Source organism: Suricata suricatta, chromosome 7 (genome assembly GCF_006229205.1).
Source record: "Suricata suricatta isolate VVHF042 chromosome 7, meerkat_22Aug2017_6uvM2_HiC, whole genome shotgun sequence".
Taxonomy (NCBI): Eukaryota; Metazoa; Chordata; class Mammalia; order Carnivora; family Herpestidae; genus Suricata; species Suricata suricatta.
The window spans coordinates 100,795,005-100,816,368 of NC_043706.1; the positions used below are offsets into that span (position 1 = coordinate 100,795,005).

The window sequence follows — 21,364 nt, forward strand, 5'->3', positions numbered from 1 at the left end:
TTACTACAAATATTTTTTCTGTTCCTTTTTCTTCTTCTTCTTCTTCTTTTTTTTTTTTTTTTGCTTTTTTTAATGTCTTCTGCTATTTCTGTTAAGTTTACTTTACACCCATTATAATATTCTCACAGATCTTGGCTATTCTGTTCTTTTTATTTGAATTCTTTTTTCTTTTGGTTTTTCAGTTTGAAAGTCTCTATTAACATATATCCAAACTCACTGATTGTTTCCTCAGCCATGTGCATTAAGCTAATGAACCCATCAGATACATTTTTCATTTCTTTTACAGTGATTTTGATTTTCAGCATTTTCTTTTGATTTTTAGAGTTTCCATCTCTCTGCTTAGAGTATCCATCTGTTTTCCCACTTTGTCCACATTTTCCATTAAAATCATTAGCTTATTTATCTATTTTTATTATTTTTTATTTTATTTTACATGTAGGCTTTACACCCAGGGCAGAGCCCAATACAGGGCTTGAATTTACGACCATGAGTTCAAGACCTTGGGCTGAGATCCAAGAGTCAAACGTTTAACCAACTAAACTGCCCAGGTGACCCTATCATAGTTATTTTTTAAAATTTTTATTTATTTAAGTTTATTTATTTTGAGAGAGAGAGAGAGAGAGACACACACACACACATGAAAGTAGGGGAGAGGCAGAGAAAGAGGGAGTCCCAAGTAGACTGTACTGTCACCACAGAGCCCGATGCGGGGTTCAAACTCAGGAACTGTGAGATCATGACTTGAGCTGAAATCTGACACTTAACCTACTGAGCCACCCAAGTGTCCCTTTTATAGTTATTTTAAATTCAGGTCTGATAATTCCAAAACCTCTGTCATATCTGAACCTCATTCTGATGCTAGTTTTGTCTCTTGAGACTGTGTTTATTGTCTTTTAGCATGCACTGTAATTTTTTTGTGAAGATCTGGAATGTTATATCAGGTAAAAGGAAGATAGACCTTTAGTGTGAGATATTGTATTTATGTGGTTAAACGTTAGGCTGTGCTCACTGTTTGCTGCAGCTGTGGTTTCAGAAGAGAACATCTCCTCTAATGCCCCTGTTTTTGTGTCCTCCATTGTCCTTGGGTTTTTCCAGAGAGTAGTTATTACAGTGGATATTACAGTGGGGGAAGAGAAAGGAGAAGCATTCCATAATCCTGTAATTAGGTCTCAGCCTTTTGTAAATCTGTGTCTCTGGGTTGTGACCTTCACAAATGCTTCTCAGCTTCCTTCCCCCTCTCCAACCTCGGGTGATATTGGAGGGCTAGAGGGGGCTAGATTTGGATATCTCCCCTCAGCTCAGCTAGGCTTTAATATAAATCCCACACAAACCCTAGTAAATATTAGTTTCCCTTCAGGGCAGTCCTTGTTAAGGAAAACAGGGAGCTCTGGGCATTTTTCAGAATGGTGACTTTCCCTAGTCTCCCTGCCCAAAGTAGGAGGGCTTTTTCTCTGGTCTTCACAGAACGTAGGGAAGCCTCTGGAGGGAAAACTCATCACCAGTTCATTACAATGGCAAATTGTGATCAATGCTAAGAATGAAAAGTACAGGGAACTATGATAGTACATGATAAGGGAAACTGAGAAACTCTGTGGGATCAAGGAAGGTTTTCCTAAGGAAAAGAACTTTTCCTAAGGGACCACTTTTTTTGGCAAAGGAAAAAACATGTGCAATTGCCCAGAGGTAAAAAGGAATATGGAGCATTTGAGTGACTGAAAGAAAAATCAAGATGTCCAGTTGCCAACAGAGGGCAGAGAGTGGCTGCAGATAAAACTGGAAAGGTAAGGAGGCCAAGACCTTAGATAGTGATTCTAAGAATGATGAGAAGCAACGTCAGGATTACTAGTGTCAAAGTCTAGACTCTGGGGCTGGAAATGAGGCAGGAAATAAAAGGGACATTTCCTGAAATTTGATCGTTTCAGTTGCCCTTCTCTAATTTATCATTTTAGTTTTTCTTTCATTTTGAGTCTATACCAAGGGTTCTAATCTAGAAAGTTTCACTTCAAGGAGTCCCTGAACCAGCAGAAATTATAAGCAACATTTTGTGTGCACAGACACATGTATTTTGTGAGGGTTACAGGTCCACAGTTTTATTGAAGGATTCTGTAATTCTCCCACCAAAAGTGGGAGTGAGCAAGAGGTAAGTATTATGTTCTTCCATGAAGTTAAAATTAATGACCAACATCTTGATAAATGGAAGTTATATCAATGTAAAGTGTCAAAAACCAAGTATTAGTTTATTTAAAAAGAGAGAGATACAGGACAAATAAACATTAAAGACTACTTAATCTACAGTTTTTAGTCAAGGCCAGATATTGTTTCATCCTTATACCTTCTTCATGATGGAGACTGAATAATATGAATTAATAGTACTAGTCGTGACCTTCAATATTGCAAAATTATGAATTCATACTTATATTATTTAAAAAGGATTAATTATGCAAATGTAGTTTTAGGGTTGATTTCAAATTCAATTATTAGAAAAAAGTAACCCATGAGCTCTATTATTTATATAGAATAACCTTCTGCGTTGCCTTTGCCTTCAAGGTGATATTCTGCCCACGCATCTGCCAGACTCCATAAGAGGGGGAAAGTAAACACCAGGACTTGGTTTTCCTCCAGTCCCCAGAGTTTGTATGGCACAGATGAGACATCTTTGCCTTCTAAGTGTGAATCTTGAACTCTCCTACTCCGCATACTGGCATGTCATTCATACCTGCACCTCAGGATTCTCAAAATCTGTCTGTGCCTGTGTCTGAGTCTCTCTGTCACACACACACACACACACACACACACACACACCGCCTTTCATAAATGCATTCTCTCTCCAATAATGCACGACTCGCCTCAGGATCCCAAGGTCTCTCTGTGTTTGTGTCTGAGCCATTCACTCTGTCTCACACACACACACACACACACGCGCGCGCGCGCACGCATGCACACGCACGCACACACACACACGCACGCACACGCAACATCTGCGCGCATTCTGCAAATGCATTCTCTCTCCAGGAATGCAGGACTCGCCCCTTTCCCAGCAACAGGAATCAAACTATCAGACCCTGAAAGTTCTCCAGCGCCGTATGACGACTCTCCATTGTTCTCGCTTCGCCAGACCAGTTCTCGGGTTTCCAGCCAAGACCGGTCAACTGCAGGCCGGATTGGCTGCGGTAGGAAGAGGAGCAGAGGCTCCACCAAATCACAAACCTAGGATTTTCACCGTGCTTGGTCTCCTCCCTAGGATCCTGGCAAATGGTGTGCATAGTTTTAGAGGAAACCTCGCCTGGGTTGCTAAGGAGATAGGACGCTACGACTTGCTGAGCAGCTGGGACCCCGAAATCTTTTAACCGACCTCAGCAAAGGAACTGTTCTGCGTTGCCACTTTCCATATCTGCACGCCCGCTTCATCCAGAATTTTTTTTTTCTTGACTCTTTCCATGGAAGACTTGACATCCTCGAAGCAAGAAAAAGCAAACCAAGATCCGGGGGAAGCAGAACGGCCCTGGGAAGAAGTAGCAGCTTTTTCCCAAGGTCCCGAGTCTGGGTTGTCTGAGCCCTTGGAACTGGAGCAGGGGCCGGACACTGGACCCAAACGCAGAGGAAGCCCTCCTCAGAGCCCAGAGTCCAGAGCCAGCACCCCTCTGGATGACCTCGCAGGACCAGGCACATCATCTCCACCTTCCCTTCCTCAGGAGGGTTCTTACACTCCTTCTCCCCCGGCTCTGGCTAGACAGGACCTTGCAGCACCATGGCAGTCAGACAAAACCACTAGTGTGAATCCCGAAGCTGGGACGCCTCAGGACCACCATTTGGAACAATCTGATAAAGGAGAACCGACTGCTTCTCAAACATGCCAGTCAGAGGGAATCACCTTTCGACAGTCTCAGCAAACCAAACATCACCTGTATGGACCAGAAGATGTGAACCATAACAACTCTAAACAAAAAGAGCTGAGATTTAACGTCTTTCAGGAGGAAGACTCAAACAGTAACCATGATCTGGATCGTGCTGAACCTGGGGCCTCTGAAGTGGCCCCCAGCATGCTGGAGATTGCCATTCAGAGTGCTAAGGCTTACCTCCTGAAGACCAGTAGCAAGTCTGGCTTAAATTTGTAAGTCCTAAAGAGTTAAAAGGGTGTGTATGTGTGTGTGGAGTTGGCAAAGAAAAGGGGGTGTGAGTATGTGTGAGTGTGTTTCTGTGGGTGAATGGAAATATATTTGAAAAGTCTGCATTGGTAGGAGTGAGTTGGTGGTTTAAGAACTCTTTGCCTCTCAGAACTTAAAATAGGTCTTTGGTGGGGATTCTTTTAATTTCTTTGAAAACCCTTGGCACACAGAAATAAATCCTAGGAATTATGGAATGTTGGGTTTACAGAGAACATGAAGATAGTGAAGTCCAAGAATCTCTCCGAGGTACATATAAAAAGTAACTGTCTGCCCGTGAAAGAGAGTGCATGGTTCGAATCTGAGCGCCCTGGACCTTGTGTGGCTTGGTTTTGCGTTTCCCCCACAGGCCGCGTGGGGGTTACCAACCATCCCAGTTCTCCCAGAACTGTCTTGACTTGAGCACTGAATGTTCTATACCCTGAGAAACCCCTCAGTCCTGGGTAAACCAGAAGAATTGATCACAATAATTTCAGTCTGAAGAATTTTTAAAATTAATATCTCATGTGAAAAATCTTCCCCCAAACCTGAGATTGACAATTTAAAATATTTTTTCTAAAGTGCAATTTTTAAACTATAATTTACTAAGCTTCAAGGATGTGATTTATACTCAGTGGTTATTCTCCTTGAATTTCTCATATGAACTTATTATCATAGTTCTCTGGACTAAATAACAAACATAAATTTACAAACTTCATTAAAATTCCAGAAAAATTCATTATACATACTTGAGAGTTCACTAAAAATTTAAAACTGAACACAAACATAAAAATGGAAAAAATTTCTTTATGGAATTATTTTATAACTGATATTAATTAAATACCTAAATTTTATTTTATTTCCAAATGCTAAATCTCTGAGCACTAAATTAATATTTTCCATAATATTCACTATTATCTTCTAAGTACTTTAGACCCTGCAGTTAAGAACCATTTGGTAAAGAATGACTTTATCTCTTATATGCAATTGTTATTTGACAGCCATGAAAAATATTGTTGCTACAATTAAAAGTCTTTACTGAAATACAAGATGACTTTAGTTTTACTCTGTTGAATAAAATTAGCCTACAAAAAAGAATTGCCATTCTAGTAAAACAAATAATTAAACCTCCCAAATTGAAAAAGCTATAACTATGAATTAAAATCTAATAAACGCATTTGATAATTTGACACAAAGGCATTATCAAGTGTGAATTTCTTTAAAAACCTATACAATATCTTGCCTGAAGAACTATAAATAAAGCTCATGCGCACATGATATTAAAATCTGAAACCTAAAAATGAAAATTTGGATTTAGAGTCCTCAATTCAATGGCATATATGGTCCTTATTGGAGCAAATCAAGAACTCCAGTTACAGCCCAGCTGCCTAGTAAGCAATGATATTTTTATCCTGGAGGATTCTTTGAGTTTCAATACTGAACAAATATTAAGGAAGCATGATGAAGTTGTAAACAAACTCCATTTCTGTTCACTTATAAGAATAGCAATATTTTGGGAAGGAAGGATTTATTTGTCACATATAATATTTTTAAACAGCCCTTCACATTAGTTGCCTGCATGATCTCCATATTTTTTCTTTGATGTTCCTGAGATCCATTAGATGAGTACAAATATATAGAAAAAAGTGAAAAATAATACCTATGGGCAATTAATAGAAATTAGGCAATTATAGAGCATCTATTTTGCTTCACTATAATAAGGGAGGGGATGTATTAAAACAACATCAACAAACAAAAACAAAAACCTAATTTTGGTCAGGTAAGACCATAACGCAGTTATTGAGTGGGAAATATATACTCTGTGCAACTGCATAGCAGTGGACCAGTGAGCTCAGAGAAGCCCATTGAATGGTTTTCACGAATGACTTGCATGATAAAGCCTCGAGGACAAAATATATTTTAAATTAATTCTTGAGAGAAATGATATATATGGGACACAATGAGCAAAAGTCTCAGGTTAGGACTTAACAACCATGTGAAACTGATTTTGAGCAGACTTACCTCCCTGGAGCAGAAGTTCTAATTGAACTAATTATTAGAAAAGAAATTGGAGAGATGGAATCCTCTGGATTGAATTTGCCAGAGGTGAAATTTAGGCAAGTTTGCAAATCAGACAGAGGAATTTCTATCTAACTGAAGAGCACTTTGACAGACATTTTTTGCTCATAAATAGTAAATTCACACAGAAAATCTGGTATTTGAAAAAATACCTGAGCCGTATAAAATGTAATGAATTAACTGCCTTTAGGCAGTCTCACTAATTTAGTTATGAAATAAGTGCCTAGGGAAGTGTTTTTTTTTTTTTAAATGTTTATTTTTGAGACAGAGAGATAGAGTGCAAGCCGGTGAGGCAGAGAGAGAGGGAGACACAGAATCTGAAGTAGACTTCAGGCTCTGAGCTGTCAGCACAGAACCCAACACAGGGCTCGAACTCCTGGACCATGAGATCATAACCCGAGCCAAAGTCATATAATTAACCGATTGACCACCCAGGTGCCCCCTTAGGGCAATGTTTTTAAAACAATAGGACAAAAGTATTAAGAGTACATCACATTTTAATAAAGATGAATAATATTTGATGACACTTTCCTTTCAGTTGTGTGTGGGCAGGGGTTGCAATATGCAATGTATTTCTTATAGGTCTAAAAACTCTGAAGGAGATAATTGGTCTTGGAAATGAAGTGGAAGAAAACATATCTTACAAGAGTCAACAGGATTTAGAAATCAAATTGGATTTGATGAATGTAGTGGAAGGAGGATGAAAAAGAAGTTAAGGGGAAAAATGAAAAATAAGGTTAATCTCTTAAATATATAACTAAATATTTCAAATAAAATCAAATGTGAAAATGTACCTGATACAATATATGTATCTTGCTGTAATATGTGTTTTAATAAGTTAAATATTCATATCACATTGGAGGCATTTCCTAAGGAAAATTCTAGCATAGGGTCTTTCTGGCAGTGATGAAATTAATGGTGTTTATCCACTGAAGATACTGAAGGCTTTGAGGTTTTGAAGTTTCCTAGAAACCACCTATCTGAGTCTGCATGTAATGTTTCTTTAAAAGCTTTTTGACATGGATATTATCTGGGGTTTTCTCTTTTCGGGTAGATATGATCATCTTTCTGATATGCTCACCAAGGTCTTAGATGAACGTCCTGAAGATGCTGTGGACATCATTGAAAGTATCAGCCAAGATGTGAAGATGGAACATTTTAGGAAAAAATTAGATACACTCCAAAACGAGAATGAGATGCTTCCAACGTATGAGATAGCAGAGAAGCAAAGGGCTCTTTTTCTCCAGGGAAATTTGGAAGGAGCTGACCAAGAACTAGAAGATGAAATAGTAAGCCACAGCTATAAATGTGAATAATTCAATCTTAGAGTTTTATTTCAGAAGAGTGAATATGGCTTTAAATTTATATCTGCCCTGGCCCACGGGGTCATTCAACAGGTACCTAAAGGAGGGAACGGGTGAATGGTTGGAACAAGAGACACAAAGAACGAGAGCAAGACAGGAGTCTGATCAAGCTCTAACGTTTAATCATGGAGGCTGATTATATACATGTGCAAGGGAGAAGAAAAATGCAGGAGGAGGAAAGAATGCAGGGGGAGGTACAAGGTACCAGGGACCTGTCAGACATTAACAAATGGTAATCTCAGTTCCTGGAGCCAGCAGGTATTTCCGACTCTCCAGGAACCAACAGTTATTTACACCCCTCCAGGAACCAACAGTTATTTACTGCTGCTTATCTTGCTGTAACATTCCACCAGAGATAGTTAATTCTGTCTTAACTTTTCCATCAGAGTTCTTTAACTCTTTCCTTGGCTCCCGGCACATATCAACTGTCTTTTATAGTTTCTTAAATAGTATGTGTAACCTCATTTCACACCATACATTTCCTTGTTTAGAGATTCTGATTTTTTTTTTTTACATTGTGTTTCACAGGTTTAATTGTTTGGTATATGTTTGTGGGGTTGGGCTTCTTAATGTCAGAAAAAATGATTTTTTCATCTTTTATATTCTCCAAAGTACCTGGTACCAATCTGGGTTGACAGCTGTTTCTTATTAAATATGTGTTGAATGAATGAGTTAACATCAGATAGTTTAAAATTGGGCTTTAAAACAAGTTGTATATTTTCACTTTTAATTTACTAGAATAATTAGAAGTACCTTTTATGTCATTTGCATTCTTTTCCAGGGCACATTCCTCATATTATGTCTTGATATTATGCAAGACATCAATGAGGCATGATACAAGGGGAGAGGGATGAAATATTCATTTTACTCTCCATAGACAAAGTGTTGAAAATATTTACAGATAAAGCTGGTGATAGAGATAAAAAGCTATCATTAGAGAATAAAATTAGTTGTACTACACAAATTTTAGCCCCAAATATTTAAAAATAGCTTCAAGTATTCTGTTTCTTGAATGCCCATATACTTGTAATTGATACTACTGAGTAATTTACACTGTACATCTACTGAGCTTCCGTGTTTTACCACTAGATCACTTAAAATCTGCTTATATACTTGCAAATTTGACATTTGGTGTACGATATTTTCAGAAAAGGGTGGAAAGTTCAGTCAGGAAAAAGATAGGAGGGTAGGGGTCTAGACAGTAGGTACACTGTCTAGAACTCTACAACCTTTGTGTGGAGACCCAACCTGACACAGTGGGATACAGACTACTCAGAAGGAACAGGTTAGAAGTATCAAGGAGTTGACATCAGCTGCACCTTTTCTGAAAATATCTTACTCCAAAAGTGTGGTGAAAGAGCCATATACAGTGATTATAAGTCTGGGGGCAATCAGCATGTGGGGATCAAGCAGACAGACACTGTCATGGGGGAGCTTATCAAAGAGAAGTCAGATTCCAGTATAAGAATGGGGCATTGGGCCATCCATAGGCACAGTGTCACAAAGTAGGGATCTGCATCCTAAAACTAGGGAAACTAGGGGTGAGAACACAAACAAAGTGTTTTGGTCCTGGAACATGAGCTCTTTAACCAGATTTCATAAATTCTTCCTAGTGAAGAATAGGATTGGTTTTAGGGCAAGAAATGGCTGAGCTATGAGATGAAAATTAAAAGTTCTATCTCAGAGAGGAGAAAGATGCAGGAATAGGAAGTCACATAGGTCTTGGATGCACTGAAATATGAGCTTTGTGACCAACTCATTAACTCATTAAGTTGGAGTACCGACTTAATGTTTAGAGTGTTCATATTTCTATTGCTGTCTTTGACCACATCAGAATTCCTGTTCCTAGGTCTCAGCATTCATTTGTTCATTTACCAATTAATTCACAAACATTGTAATTACCTACTGCATGCCATGTACACATGAAAAAGATACACACATGAAATGATATACACAGAAATATTTTTAAATGTTTATGTATTTTTGAGAGAAAGAACCCAAGCAGGGGATGGGAGAGAGGGAGAGAGAAAGAGAGAATCTGAAGCAGACTCCAGGTTTTGAGCTGTCAGCACAGTCTGATGTGGGGCTCAAACTCACAAACCATGAGATCATATAATCTGAGCCAAAGTCAGATGCCCAACCAAGTGAGCCACCTAGGCAACCCATATACACAGAATTTTCTACTTTAAGTTGCTCACAGTCTAGTGAAAAAAAGCAAAAAAAAAAAAAAAGGCTGTAAAGCTATTTGATTAGTGCAATAATAGAGTCTCATATGGTGGGAAAAACAGGAACTTTCATCTGAATTAGGATCCTAGGTTGATCACTTATCTTCAGTGTGACTATGAGTAAGTGATTAAACCTTTCCAAGCCTCAGGGGTGATCATATGGCAATAACTCAAGGGGAAAGTCTACATGTGAAAGGTTTGTAACATACTGGGAACCCAATGGATAGTAGAAATTGTTATTATATTGTTTTGACATTCTATGAAACAGAAAGGAGCAATTAACTCTACTACTGGGAATTGTACTGGAGGTGATATTTCATTTGGGTCATGAAGAAAAAGTAGAAGTTCATGAGATAAACACTATAAGGAATAAATTCTGAACAAAAAGAACAACAGAAAGTCAGGAAACATTATTTAATATTTGGGAAGGTAAAGCATGAGGGAGCAATGGAAACAAACCAAACAAGGTGCTTAAAGCCAGACTGCTCTTGTGTATTTATAAGAAAGTTCTTTCTTCTCTACAATGGGAAGTCAAGAGAAGCTTTTAATGGAAAATAGCATAGTCTGTCTTGTGGTTTAGAAGGTAACTTTGGTCATAATGTGGAGAAGAATGGAAGGAGAACGATTAGAACAGGATTGCAAAAAGAACATTCAAAGCCTTCTGTGACAGGATAGTCAGGATGGAAAGTAGTATGGTAGAAATAAACTGAAGAGGAGGTGATAATGCCAACAGCATTTTTAGGTGGTAAAGCAATATGACTGTAGCTAATTAAATATGAAAGTCTAGGAGTCAGAAGAAACAAAGATGATGGAATTTTCTAATTTGGGAAACTGAGTGAATGGCAAAGATAAGGTATATAGAAAAAAGAAGATTTTGAGAGAAATGTGAATTCAATCTCAATTGAATTGAGGTATAGGTAGACTACTCAACTGACTAGAAACATGGGTGCATAACTTGGAAGAAAAGTCAGAGTAAGAGAGCAGGATTTTAAACAACCACATAATGCTTGAAGTGATGTGAGAGAAATCTGCCAAGCACAAAATACTGAATGATGACTGAAATCTTGAAGACAGCAATATTCAGGGCTCAGTTAAGGAAAAGGAAACAATTAGAGACTAAGAATAAATAGGTACAGAAGGCACAGTAGGATCATGAGTGAGAGCCAGTGTGGAAAACAGTTTGGAGATTCCTCAAAAAATTAAAACTAGAAATACCATATGATCCAATAATTCCACTATTATTTACCAAAAGAAAACAAAACTACTAATGCAAAAAGCTGTATGCATCCTTATATTTGTTTCAGTATTATTTACAGTAGCCAAGGAATGGAAAGCAACTTAATTGTCCATTGAAAAACAAATGGATAGGACAATGGAATATCACACAGCCATGAAAAAGAATGAGATTGTGCCAATTGTGACAGCATGGATGGACCTAAGGGTATTACACTGAGTGAAATAAGTCAGACTGAGAAAGACAAATACCATGATTTCACTCAGATGTGGAATCTAAAAAACCCAACAAATTTATAAATAAAAAGTAAAATCAGTTCTATTAATGGTTGCCATAGGGAAGTGGGGGGGGCATAGGCAAAATGGGTAAAAGGGAGTGGGAGATAGAGATACACATTTCCAGTTACAAAATGAATCAGTCACTGAAATAAAAGGCACAGCATATGGAATATTGTTAATGATACTGTAATAGTGATGTATAGTGATGGAGGGTAGCTACATTTGTGAGCACAGCATAATGTAGAAACTTGTCCAACTGTGTGTACACATGAAGCTAATGTAACATTGTGTCAACTACACTCAAATTAAAAAAGAGACTGAGGGGTCCAGTAGACATCAAGCATGAAAGAGATAAGGATTGAAAAAAGTCTTTATGCTTATTTTGACATCAAAATTATAGTAAAAGAAAAAGCAGATCATTTGTAAGAATAGCAAATGCTCTCAATTTCTCCATTTCAAGGTTTAAAATTGGTCTAAAATTTGCAAGTGATCCCTATCTTAAGGTTATTTTCTACTTTTTCACTAATGTTTTCTTACAGTTCACTTGAGACTTTGCTTTTTCACATCTCTGTATTTCTTTTATGAAAGCGTTTTTAAATTTTTCTTCCTTATGTTGAATCCAAAAGTATTTATTGTAAGTAGGGGAAGACATCTATCTCAATTATGTTTTCAAAGGAAGTCATGTCTGAGCACGTATTTTATATTTTCCTTTTGTTTATACTGTTTATTACCCTATATAGAGGACCATGTTGATTTTTATTTACCTTACATATTACCATATATACATAATAAACATTTATTACTTAGAAAAATATGGTAATATATACAAACATATATAAACATTTTTTCTAAATATATATAGGAGCTAGACTGTATTTTATTATTTCAGGATAGTAAAGAGCCCAGTTAAATATTTTTTATAAAAAGAGGATGTTGAATTTTTATTATTCATAGTAGCTTAAATTACCTTTACTTAAGATACACACAGATAACAAGGCAACTGTTATATTGACAAGTATAAGACATAATAGTAGAAGTCACATTTGTAAGTAATAGGGGAAAAATTGAAATTCAGGAATTATCGGAGCTTGATCTAAATATTGCAAGAAATGTTAAAGACATGGTGGACAGAGATAGTAAAATTAATACCAGGTGTTTAAAAAGGAAAAGGGAAGCAAACAGTTCTCTTATAGACAAAACGTTAACCACAGCATTTGTATCCCCAGGCAGAAAACGCTCTCCCAAATGTAATGGAGTCAGCTTTTTATTTTGAACAAGCTGGCGTTGGTTTGGGCACAGATGAGACTTATCGCATATTTCTTGCCCTCAAGCAGCTTACTGACACCCATCCAATCCAAAGATGTCGTTTCTGGGGCAAGATCTTGGGTCTGGAAATGAATTATATTGTAGCTGAAGTAGAATTCCGTGAGGGAGAGGATGAAGAGAATGTGGAAGAGGAAGAGGTAACTGAAGAGAGGGACGATGCAGATAGCGAAGCTGATGAAGATGACGAAGATGAATTACCAAGGAACTTTTACAAGACGCCACAGGCTATACCAAAAGAAGAGAACAGGACGGGTGCCAACAAATATGTGTATTTTGTTTGCAATGAACCAGGAAGACCATGGGTGAAGTTACCATCGGTTACGCCTGGACAAATTGTTACTGCAAGAAAAATAAAGAAATTTTTCACTGGGCGTTTGGATACTCCCATCATAAGCTACCCGCCCTTCCCGGGAAACGAGAGCAATTACTTAAGAGCACAAATTGCCAGAATTTCAGCAGGGACCCATGTCAGCCCTCTGGGATTCTATCAGTTTGGTGAAGAGGAAGGAGAGGAGGAGGAAGAGGTGGAAGGCAGACGAGACAGCTTTGAAGAAAACCCTGATTTTGAAGGCATCCAAGTGATTGATCTTGTGGAATCCCTATCCAATTGGGTTCACCATGTGCAACACATTCTGTCTCAGGTAGGGGTTTTGCAATACTCAATCTATCAGCCAATGAGCAAGTACTCATTAAAGTGTCTCTACAATGTACACATGTATATACAAAACAAAGTTCTTCAGACCCTAGACAAAGAAACCTTTGAAAAACCAATGACAACACAGAGCACTACATAACTGCCAAATAGTATAGATCTGGGATCCTCAAACACATTTTTATTTCCAAATAGAAATGAAGTAAATATTTCTATGAAAATTTGACAAGTTATGTAAGGATTTAGATTTGTGAAATTATATTTTATATGTTAAATGTAGATAGGTACCTTAGTTTTGGGAACAGTTCTTTTGTTCTATTTCTAAAACACATGAAGCTTTCATGACAAGAAAAATAAAATAGTAGAACAAAAATGAAAACAAACAGTGCTATTTAGCACCTCTTCTTCCAGGTGCTCTTAGCAGCACTTTATGTGTATTATCTCGTGTAATCCTCACAACTCTATGAAAAACTAATATTATCCTTATTTTACAGATGGGGAAATTGAGGCAAAGAGTTTAGAAAATGTGACCAAGAAAATACAGCCAAGAAGCAACAGGGTCAGATGTGAATGGGCAGAATGGATCCAGAGTCCATCCTCTTAATCACTGTGTCATGTTGTCTCATCTGTGGGCAGAGAATCCTTATACTTTGATCTATGTAAGAGGTGCTCTAATATCTCTCTGGATAAGAGTTAATTAAATGAACAATAACCCCAAACTTCCTTACCTGACTTTATTATCACATTAAAAAAATTTTTTTTGGTTTACTTATTTTTGAGACAGAGAGAGACAGAGCACAAGCAAGGGAGGGGCAGAGAGAGAGAGAGGGAGACACAGAATCTGAAACAGGCTCCAGGCTCTGAGCTGCCAGCACAGAACTCGATGTGGAGCTCAAACCAACGAACCAGGAGATCATGACCTGAGCCGAAGTCAGACTCTTAGCCAACTGAGGCACCTAGGCATCTCTATTATCACATTTAAAATTTTACTACTAGTACCACTACTAATATAGTACCTTACCACTTTCATATAAATTATTTATGACAAATTAGTAAAATGCATTGTTTTTTTCATGAAGGTTCTGTGAATTTTAAAATATACATGTTTTGTAACTTTAAGAAGTTGGCGAATTTCTGAAATAAATCATATGATTTTTTTGCTAGAAATAAACTAGGTCAAAAACCTAGCATTTGGTATGTATGTTGAATGAATAAATGATTGATGATCAAATTCTCAATCAGTAGGACCTCCTAAAGATAATTGCATCAATCCAAATACATATTCCAACATTTCAAGATCCTCATTAGATTACTAAATCTTGCAATACTCATTCCCAGGGTCGTTGTAATTGGTTTAACCCTATACAAAAAAGTGAGGAGGAAGAAGAAGAGGAAGATGAAGAAAAAGAAGAAGAAAAAGGAGAAGAGACTGACTATATAGAACAGGAAGTGGGCCCTCCTCTTTTGACACCAATCTCTGAAGATTTAGGTAATTTTACACAAACTACATTATATACTATGTAGATTATATATAAATTATATAGTATATGTAACTTACATATATATACTAGATACTATAGTATATTTTTATATATGTATATGTTATATGCTATGTATATTATATGGTAAATAAATGGGAGTTGGTAACCTGTAAAAAGTGGATAAGAACCAAAACTTCATCCTCTTTCCCCTTCATGTGTTTTGGGATAATGGGGAATAGAGAATATAACTGACCTCACCACCGACTTGCTTGGACAGAGGGTGGAGGAGTGATGCAGGGAGGAAACGTAAAGCGGCTGCAGCTCTTACTGGAAATGCTGACAGTTATCTTGTGTATCATTCTTGTCTTGCATTTTGCAGGCCATAACATACGGCCACAAACACATGACGTAGTTACAGCAAAATATCATATGAGGCACTGTGGCTTTTAAAATCTACTACTATCGGGATGCCTGGGTGGCCCCGTCGGTTGAGCAACAGGCTTGGGCTCAGGTCATGATCTCATGGTTCGTGGGTTCGAGCCCCGCATCAGGGTCTGTGCTGACAGCTAGCTCAGAGCCTGGAGCCTGCTTCAGATTCTGTACCTCCTTCTCTCTCTGACCCTCCCCTGTTCACACTGTCTCTCTCTCTCTCTCTCTCTCTCTCTCTCTCTCTCTCTCTCTCTCAAAATAAATAAAAAACATTAAAAGAAAAATAAAATAAAATAAAATCTACTACTCTCTTCATATTCTTGTTTCTTCCTATTCAGTTTTGGGGCATCTTTGCTTGTAATCCTTGTTCTCTTCCATAATAATAATTTAATCTTTTATTTGGTCATTAAATAATATTCTCTCCACCAGATAGGCCTCCTCTCCCTTAGTAAAACTTTTCTCTGCTGCACAGATGGACACACACATGCATACAAAGAATCAGATTTTGTTGTTCCACAGCTTTCATAAAATATCCTTCTGATTTTATGTTAAGCTGCTGTTTAATTTTTATGTCAAGTATGTGTGTTTTAAGATTTATACAAAGAGCTTCTTGTTACACAGTATATCCTTGTCTATTTAGGAGTTAAGTTTTTGAATTTCTCTTTGGTTTACAGAGATCCAGAATATACCGCCTTGGACAACGCGGCTGTCCTCAAATCTCATTCCTCAATATGCTATCGCAGTCCTTAGATCCAACCTTTGGCCTGGAGCATATGCCTTTTCCAATGGCAAGTAAGTACTTGACAAATTAAAAAACCATTATTGTGATTATTTAAGTGCTAAAAAGCATAAGTTATCACTGGACTGGTATGTTCTAGTTTTTTTTTCTTTCTTTTCTATCTCCCCTCCCTCATCTGCTTCCCCAGGTGAAGTACAAACCTGGGCTCAGGAGTTTGAGCAACCCCAGAGTAAAAGTGGTGGTTGTTCAGGGCAGCCATTCGCAATAACCCCAGGCCAGGATGGGAGGGGAAAAGGGCCTGGGGCAGTCTACCCAGAGTAGGGGGTAGGGAGGAGCGATACCTAAGAAGGTCTGGGCAATGAGCCAGAGTCGTGTTCAGCACTTGCACCTACATCTTCCCCATGAGTTCTTATCACTCTGGGGAGAGAGGTCCCCCATTTCACAGATTAGGAAACGGGGCTGGGATAAAGAGAGAACAAAAGGTTGGAGGCAGATTTTGAAGTCCCCAGACTCCATAGTGGGTAGAGTGTCGCTGTCCAGGAGGAGCGTCTTCCTGTTGCCAAGATAACCATTTCCAGGGAGCCTACACCAGTGCAGTCTGTTAAGCTGTTTACTCAGTGGAGTTATGTTCTCACTGGTGTTCGTTTCTGGAGCTGTCTGGTGCCAGAAATACTTGGTAAGGAGAAAGGGGATTACTGTGGCTTTAATCCATCTTGGCATGTCAAGTGTGTGTGCCCTAAGATTTATTCAGATAACATCTGTATTACACAGTGAAGCATCAAATTTACAATATTAGAGTAATTCAGACTTCTGTCCTTTTAATTATCCAATTAATGGAACTAAAATATGACTTTTCTTCTGTGATCGAGTAATAGCCATACTCATTTTCTAAGATTAATGGAGGCAATTCTATGCAGTGTTTAAATTAATTTAATCTCAATTTTTGTTGGACATCTTGATAAAAAATAACTTAAAATATGTCACTTTCAAGAGAATTAGGATCAAGAGGAAACTCAATGTCCTTTCATTCCTTACCCAGAACATACGCTTCCATTTCTCACCCAAGAGCCCAGGGTCAGAAGCTCAGCTAAGCTGGAGAGAGAGCTGAGCTGCCACATGTCAGAGATGCCATTAAAGCAACAAGTCCAAAATGAAATTAAGCTTTTGATCATTTACTGTGATAAGCAAGAGAAAACTCTGACTGCCCCCATCCCATTTTCCCTTGGGGGTCATTTTCACTGAGGAGTCCCCACATACCAGGCTTCTGCAGTCTTTATGGCCTTGAAGACCCAGGAAGCTGGCAGAGGGTGGGGGGCAGAGCTAGAAGTGAAAAAGTACTCAGTACTGAGTCAGAATGGGGAGAAGTGTCCTTAAGGTGTATCTCCTTTCCCAAACCCATGAGGAGGCCGTGGCAGAGGCACCTGAAGACCTCTGCTTGAGTACCTGGGTGGCTCAGCCAGTTAAGTGTCCGACTTTGGCTCAGATCATGATCTCACCACTCTTGTATGTTTGAGCCCTGCGTCGGGCTCTGTGCTGACAGCTCAGAGCCTGGAGCCTGCTTCAGATTCTGTGTCTCCCTTTCTTTCTGCCCTCCCCCAACTTGCACTCTCTCTCTCAAAAATGAATAAGTGTTAAAAAAAAAAACTAAAAAAAAAGAAAAGACCTCTGCTTAAGGCCTTAGATAAGGCCTAGAAAGAAGGCACCTGTGCTAGGATTCCACCATGCGAAGAGCATGACAGGCCAGATAGGCCAGAGTCCTTGACTGCAGGTTCCCTTAGAGGCTGCGAAGCACTGGCTGGGCATCAGGTCTGGGGGAGACGGCGGTTTCCCCTGTGAGGCCTGTCGGGCAAAACCTTCTAAGTGCATACAGTTGGGCCTGAAAGATCACACACAGGTTTGTAACCAGTCGCAAGAATCCTCTGCCATTCCAGCAATGCACTAGTCGTGGGCTAGGTGTGGGGTACAGTTTGACAGGGTCAGCTGGCTGCTTCATCAGCTTAGGCAGTTTAGATCATAGTCATTTCCTATGGTAGGAGAATCACTGAGGGAAATTTCATCTCTAGCACTTAAATGCATTGTTTTAAAATTAGGGGATTATGATACTCTAAGAGAGAAGGATAGACTTTTAGAGATCAACTTTTCTTACTGAAAAATTATATAAAGATCACCTTTTTTTTTTTAACTTTATAGAAAGTTTGAGAATTTCTACATAGGCTGGGGTCACAAATATAGTCCAGACAACTACACACCCCCAGCCTTACCACCAGTGTGTCAAGAATACCCTAGTGGATCAGAAATTACAGAAATGGATGATCCTACTGTGGAAGAAGAGCAGGCTTTCAGAGCTGCGCAGGAAGCGGTTGTTTTTCCAACTGAGGAAAACGAAGAAACTGAGGATGATGAAGAGGAGGAAGATGATTATGACCAAGAATAAAATTAGCCCGGGCTTGAGTAAGACTGATCCATGTATACCTTATGTGGAACCGATTTTTATTTTTATTTATTTATTTATTTATATTTTAGAGAGAGAGTGAGCACAAACAGGGGAGAGGGGCAGAGAGACCATCTTAAGCAGGTTCCACACTCAGCGGAGAGCGCAGGGCTCAGTCCCACAACCCCAGGATTATAACCTAAGCTGAAATCAAGAGTCAGACTCTCAACCAACTGATCCACCCAGGTGCCCCGGAACCAGTTTTACATACATACTTGTAGCATATAATTAGATAAATACTGGCAACTATTCATGTGCAAAATGTCATTCCTTGAAATGCCAAGTTTGGAATTTTGTATGGGCAGCTATTAATATGTACTTGTAGAAGGATGCACAATGCATTTTACAGAGGCCAGATGACATGTTCTTACATCACTGTTCTGATGGCTAATGCTAATAGAATCATGTGTATTCTTTGAGAAAAAAAATTTAATTTCTAATATGGCAAACATGGAAAGATGTAATCCACGAAATCTTAGGGATTTTAATATTTTTTTGTGTCAATGGGAACTGGAACCAAAAATATTGGTAATCACTGAATTAGAGCATGTATTTCTAACCAATCTGTGACATTATGCAAATATTGCATATGTGTGTATGCGTAGGGTGTGGTGTTTTTTGTTTTGTTGGGGAGAGGATTTATAATTCTATCACCTGCCCAAAGACTGGGAACACTCAAAATTTTAACACCTTTTACTTGTTACTTCTTAAAAAATGTTCTCAGTCTGACTGTTTTATCCTAAAAAAATTGGTTTTAGCTGCTTAGGGGAAAAAGATTTGCACACAGATGGCCAGCTGGGATATCCAAAGACTTCAGATTACTGTTTTTATAGCACTGCGTCTCTAAAACTAGTTATTATTTTATTCCTGAAAAAAGTATTTTTAAGTCCTCTTTGTGGTAGACACTCTGAGATTACTTTTAAAAACTGGATGTTGCTCCTGAAATCTTAGACCTTCCATTCAAGGAGGGAAGTATGAAATAAAAAATTAGAAGAGATTGCAACTTAGCAGGTATTGTGATATAAATATCACAGGATACCATAGAACAGTGCTCTTAAATCCTGTGAAATGCCAATTTAAAAATTAAAATTTGAATACAATGTCATTGTTTTTGAAAATAAAATACCACAACAATTTTAATTTCTGTAATTATCTTGTCACAGACTGGCAGTTCACAAAGCACTGATCTATGCTTAAAAACACTACTATCAAATACTTAAAAGGTGCATTTAACCCAGATTTGGTCCATACAGAAAGCACTCCCAAGAGGTGGAGAACTAAAGGGAGAAGGGTCCTAGGCAGCATAAATTACTTTACTTTGGCAAAGGACTCTGGAAGGAATGGAGCTTTGAGAGTGGTGAGAGACAAGTCTGGAGGTAAGCAGGGCCCCAGGCTGTCAGGATCCGGGAGCAATGAAAAGGACTCAGCTAGGAAGTGACAAAATCACATCCATACTTCAGAACATTTGGTTTTCATGTGGAATATTGGCTAATAAAGGATCAAGACAGGGAGACCAGTTAGGAAACCAGATAAGAAGAAATGGTGGCATGAAACAGGATAAAAAGTAGAAGCCTGGCTACCAGTCTAAAGGAGAGTATTAGAATGGATGAATTCCAGAATTTTCCAATTGGCAATATTATTCATTCTTGGGAGTATAGCTTTCACTATTTGATGAAGTAGCTAATATGTATAAAACTTCATTTAAGTATGTTCTTTTTTTTCCATGGTGTTGCTTTTGGTTGTTGTATAACATCTACTGTCCCATGGCAAAGTCTCCTGCCAATCAGATGTGCCCTCTCTAGAATCTGAATTTTGATCAGAGACATTCTACCTTGACTCCTCGCCTGATTGTTCTGCTGTAAATCTAGCCTCTAGAACCACCTTTGTTCCAGCAGTTTCTTATTTACCTGTGTTTTCTCTGAGCTCTTGACAATCTTTCAGTGAATTCCCCTCTGCTCAAATTGGCTGAAGTAGGATCCCTGCTTGCAACCTTACGTGATAAATCCAACATGAATCTGAAAGTTTCTTTCCTACAGGACACATGAAACACGAGTCCAATTCATAGTTCTATGGGTAAGAGTATAAACACTTAACAAAAGCAAATCCCTCTGTTACATATTGTTGGGAGCTATTTGAACTCACCAGTAGAGTGAAAATTCCTGGTGAGGGTACAGCAAGTTTGCACAGTCTCTTGCCCCCAGACAGCTCCAAAAATCTACCCTCTTGAAACATTCATTTCTGCTTAGGCACCAAACCTCAAAGTGCTTTGCTGATTAGTGTCAGGAGTGGCCTGTCCCCCTGCCCTGTCCCTGAGGTAAGATTGCACCTGGTCAGGGAAAAGATGAATAAACTAGATACACCCTAATGCAACATGTAATTTCCCCCTAAGCAATTAACTGATAATTGACTACCTCCTGGGCCTGAACACCTTTGTAAAAGTCACTACTGCAATAAAATGTATCAATCATCTTTGGGACTGTGTTTCCTGAGAATCCTGTTTTTCTGGGAACTTTTTCTTAGAGTTATAAACAGCCTAATGACTCTTACTCATAAAACACTGATCTTTACTAAACAATGCTATTTGTCTCTTGGTTAAAGGTTGCTCCCTTAAGGCTAGATCTGAGGTTTTGTAAAAATTACCTATGACAACATGAGTGCCTGTAGCTAAGTTTTTTTAATAACAGTCATTACTACTAGAATTGTAACTTCTGCAGAACCCACGTCCTGGAAAATTATAAAAATTATCTATGAGAAATCATTTACTGCTCTTTCTGGTCTTTGTACCTTTCACCATAAATAAAGCTTGAGAACCAGACAGGGCAGAGATGCCTGCCAGTAGGGCAGAGACGCCTGCCAGGGATGTCTGGTGTCCAGAAAGAAACTTGAGGCTCTCTCACTCTCTCTCGCCAACACCGTCCATCTTT

The 21,364-nt window shown here is 38.4% G+C and overlaps 1 protein-coding gene across 2 annotated transcripts; it reads left to right on the forward strand.

Annotated features, from left to right (window-relative positions):
• The first annotated feature begins 3,437 nt into the window (after positions 1–3,437).
• RSPH4A (radial spoke head component 4A) lies at positions 3,438–18,404 on the forward strand. 2 transcript variants are annotated; one of them, XM_029945582.1, is made up of 6 exons: positions 3,438–4,111; positions 7,276–7,510; positions 12,549–13,289; positions 14,639–14,789; positions 15,885–16,002; positions 18,140–18,404. In XM_029945582.1, exons 1-6 carry the CDS (start codon positions 3,438–3,440, stop codon positions 18,381–18,383), a joined length of 2,163 nt encoding a protein of 720 aa, XP_029801442.1. In that variant the 3' UTR covers positions 18,384–18,404. The 2 variants fall into 2 exon arrangements, with proteins under 2 accessions (XP_029801442.1, XP_029801443.1); XM_029945583.1 differs by lacking the exon at positions 14,639–14,789 and having other exon boundaries at positions 18,140–18,162.
• Positions 18,405–21,364: the final 2,960 nt, after the last annotated feature.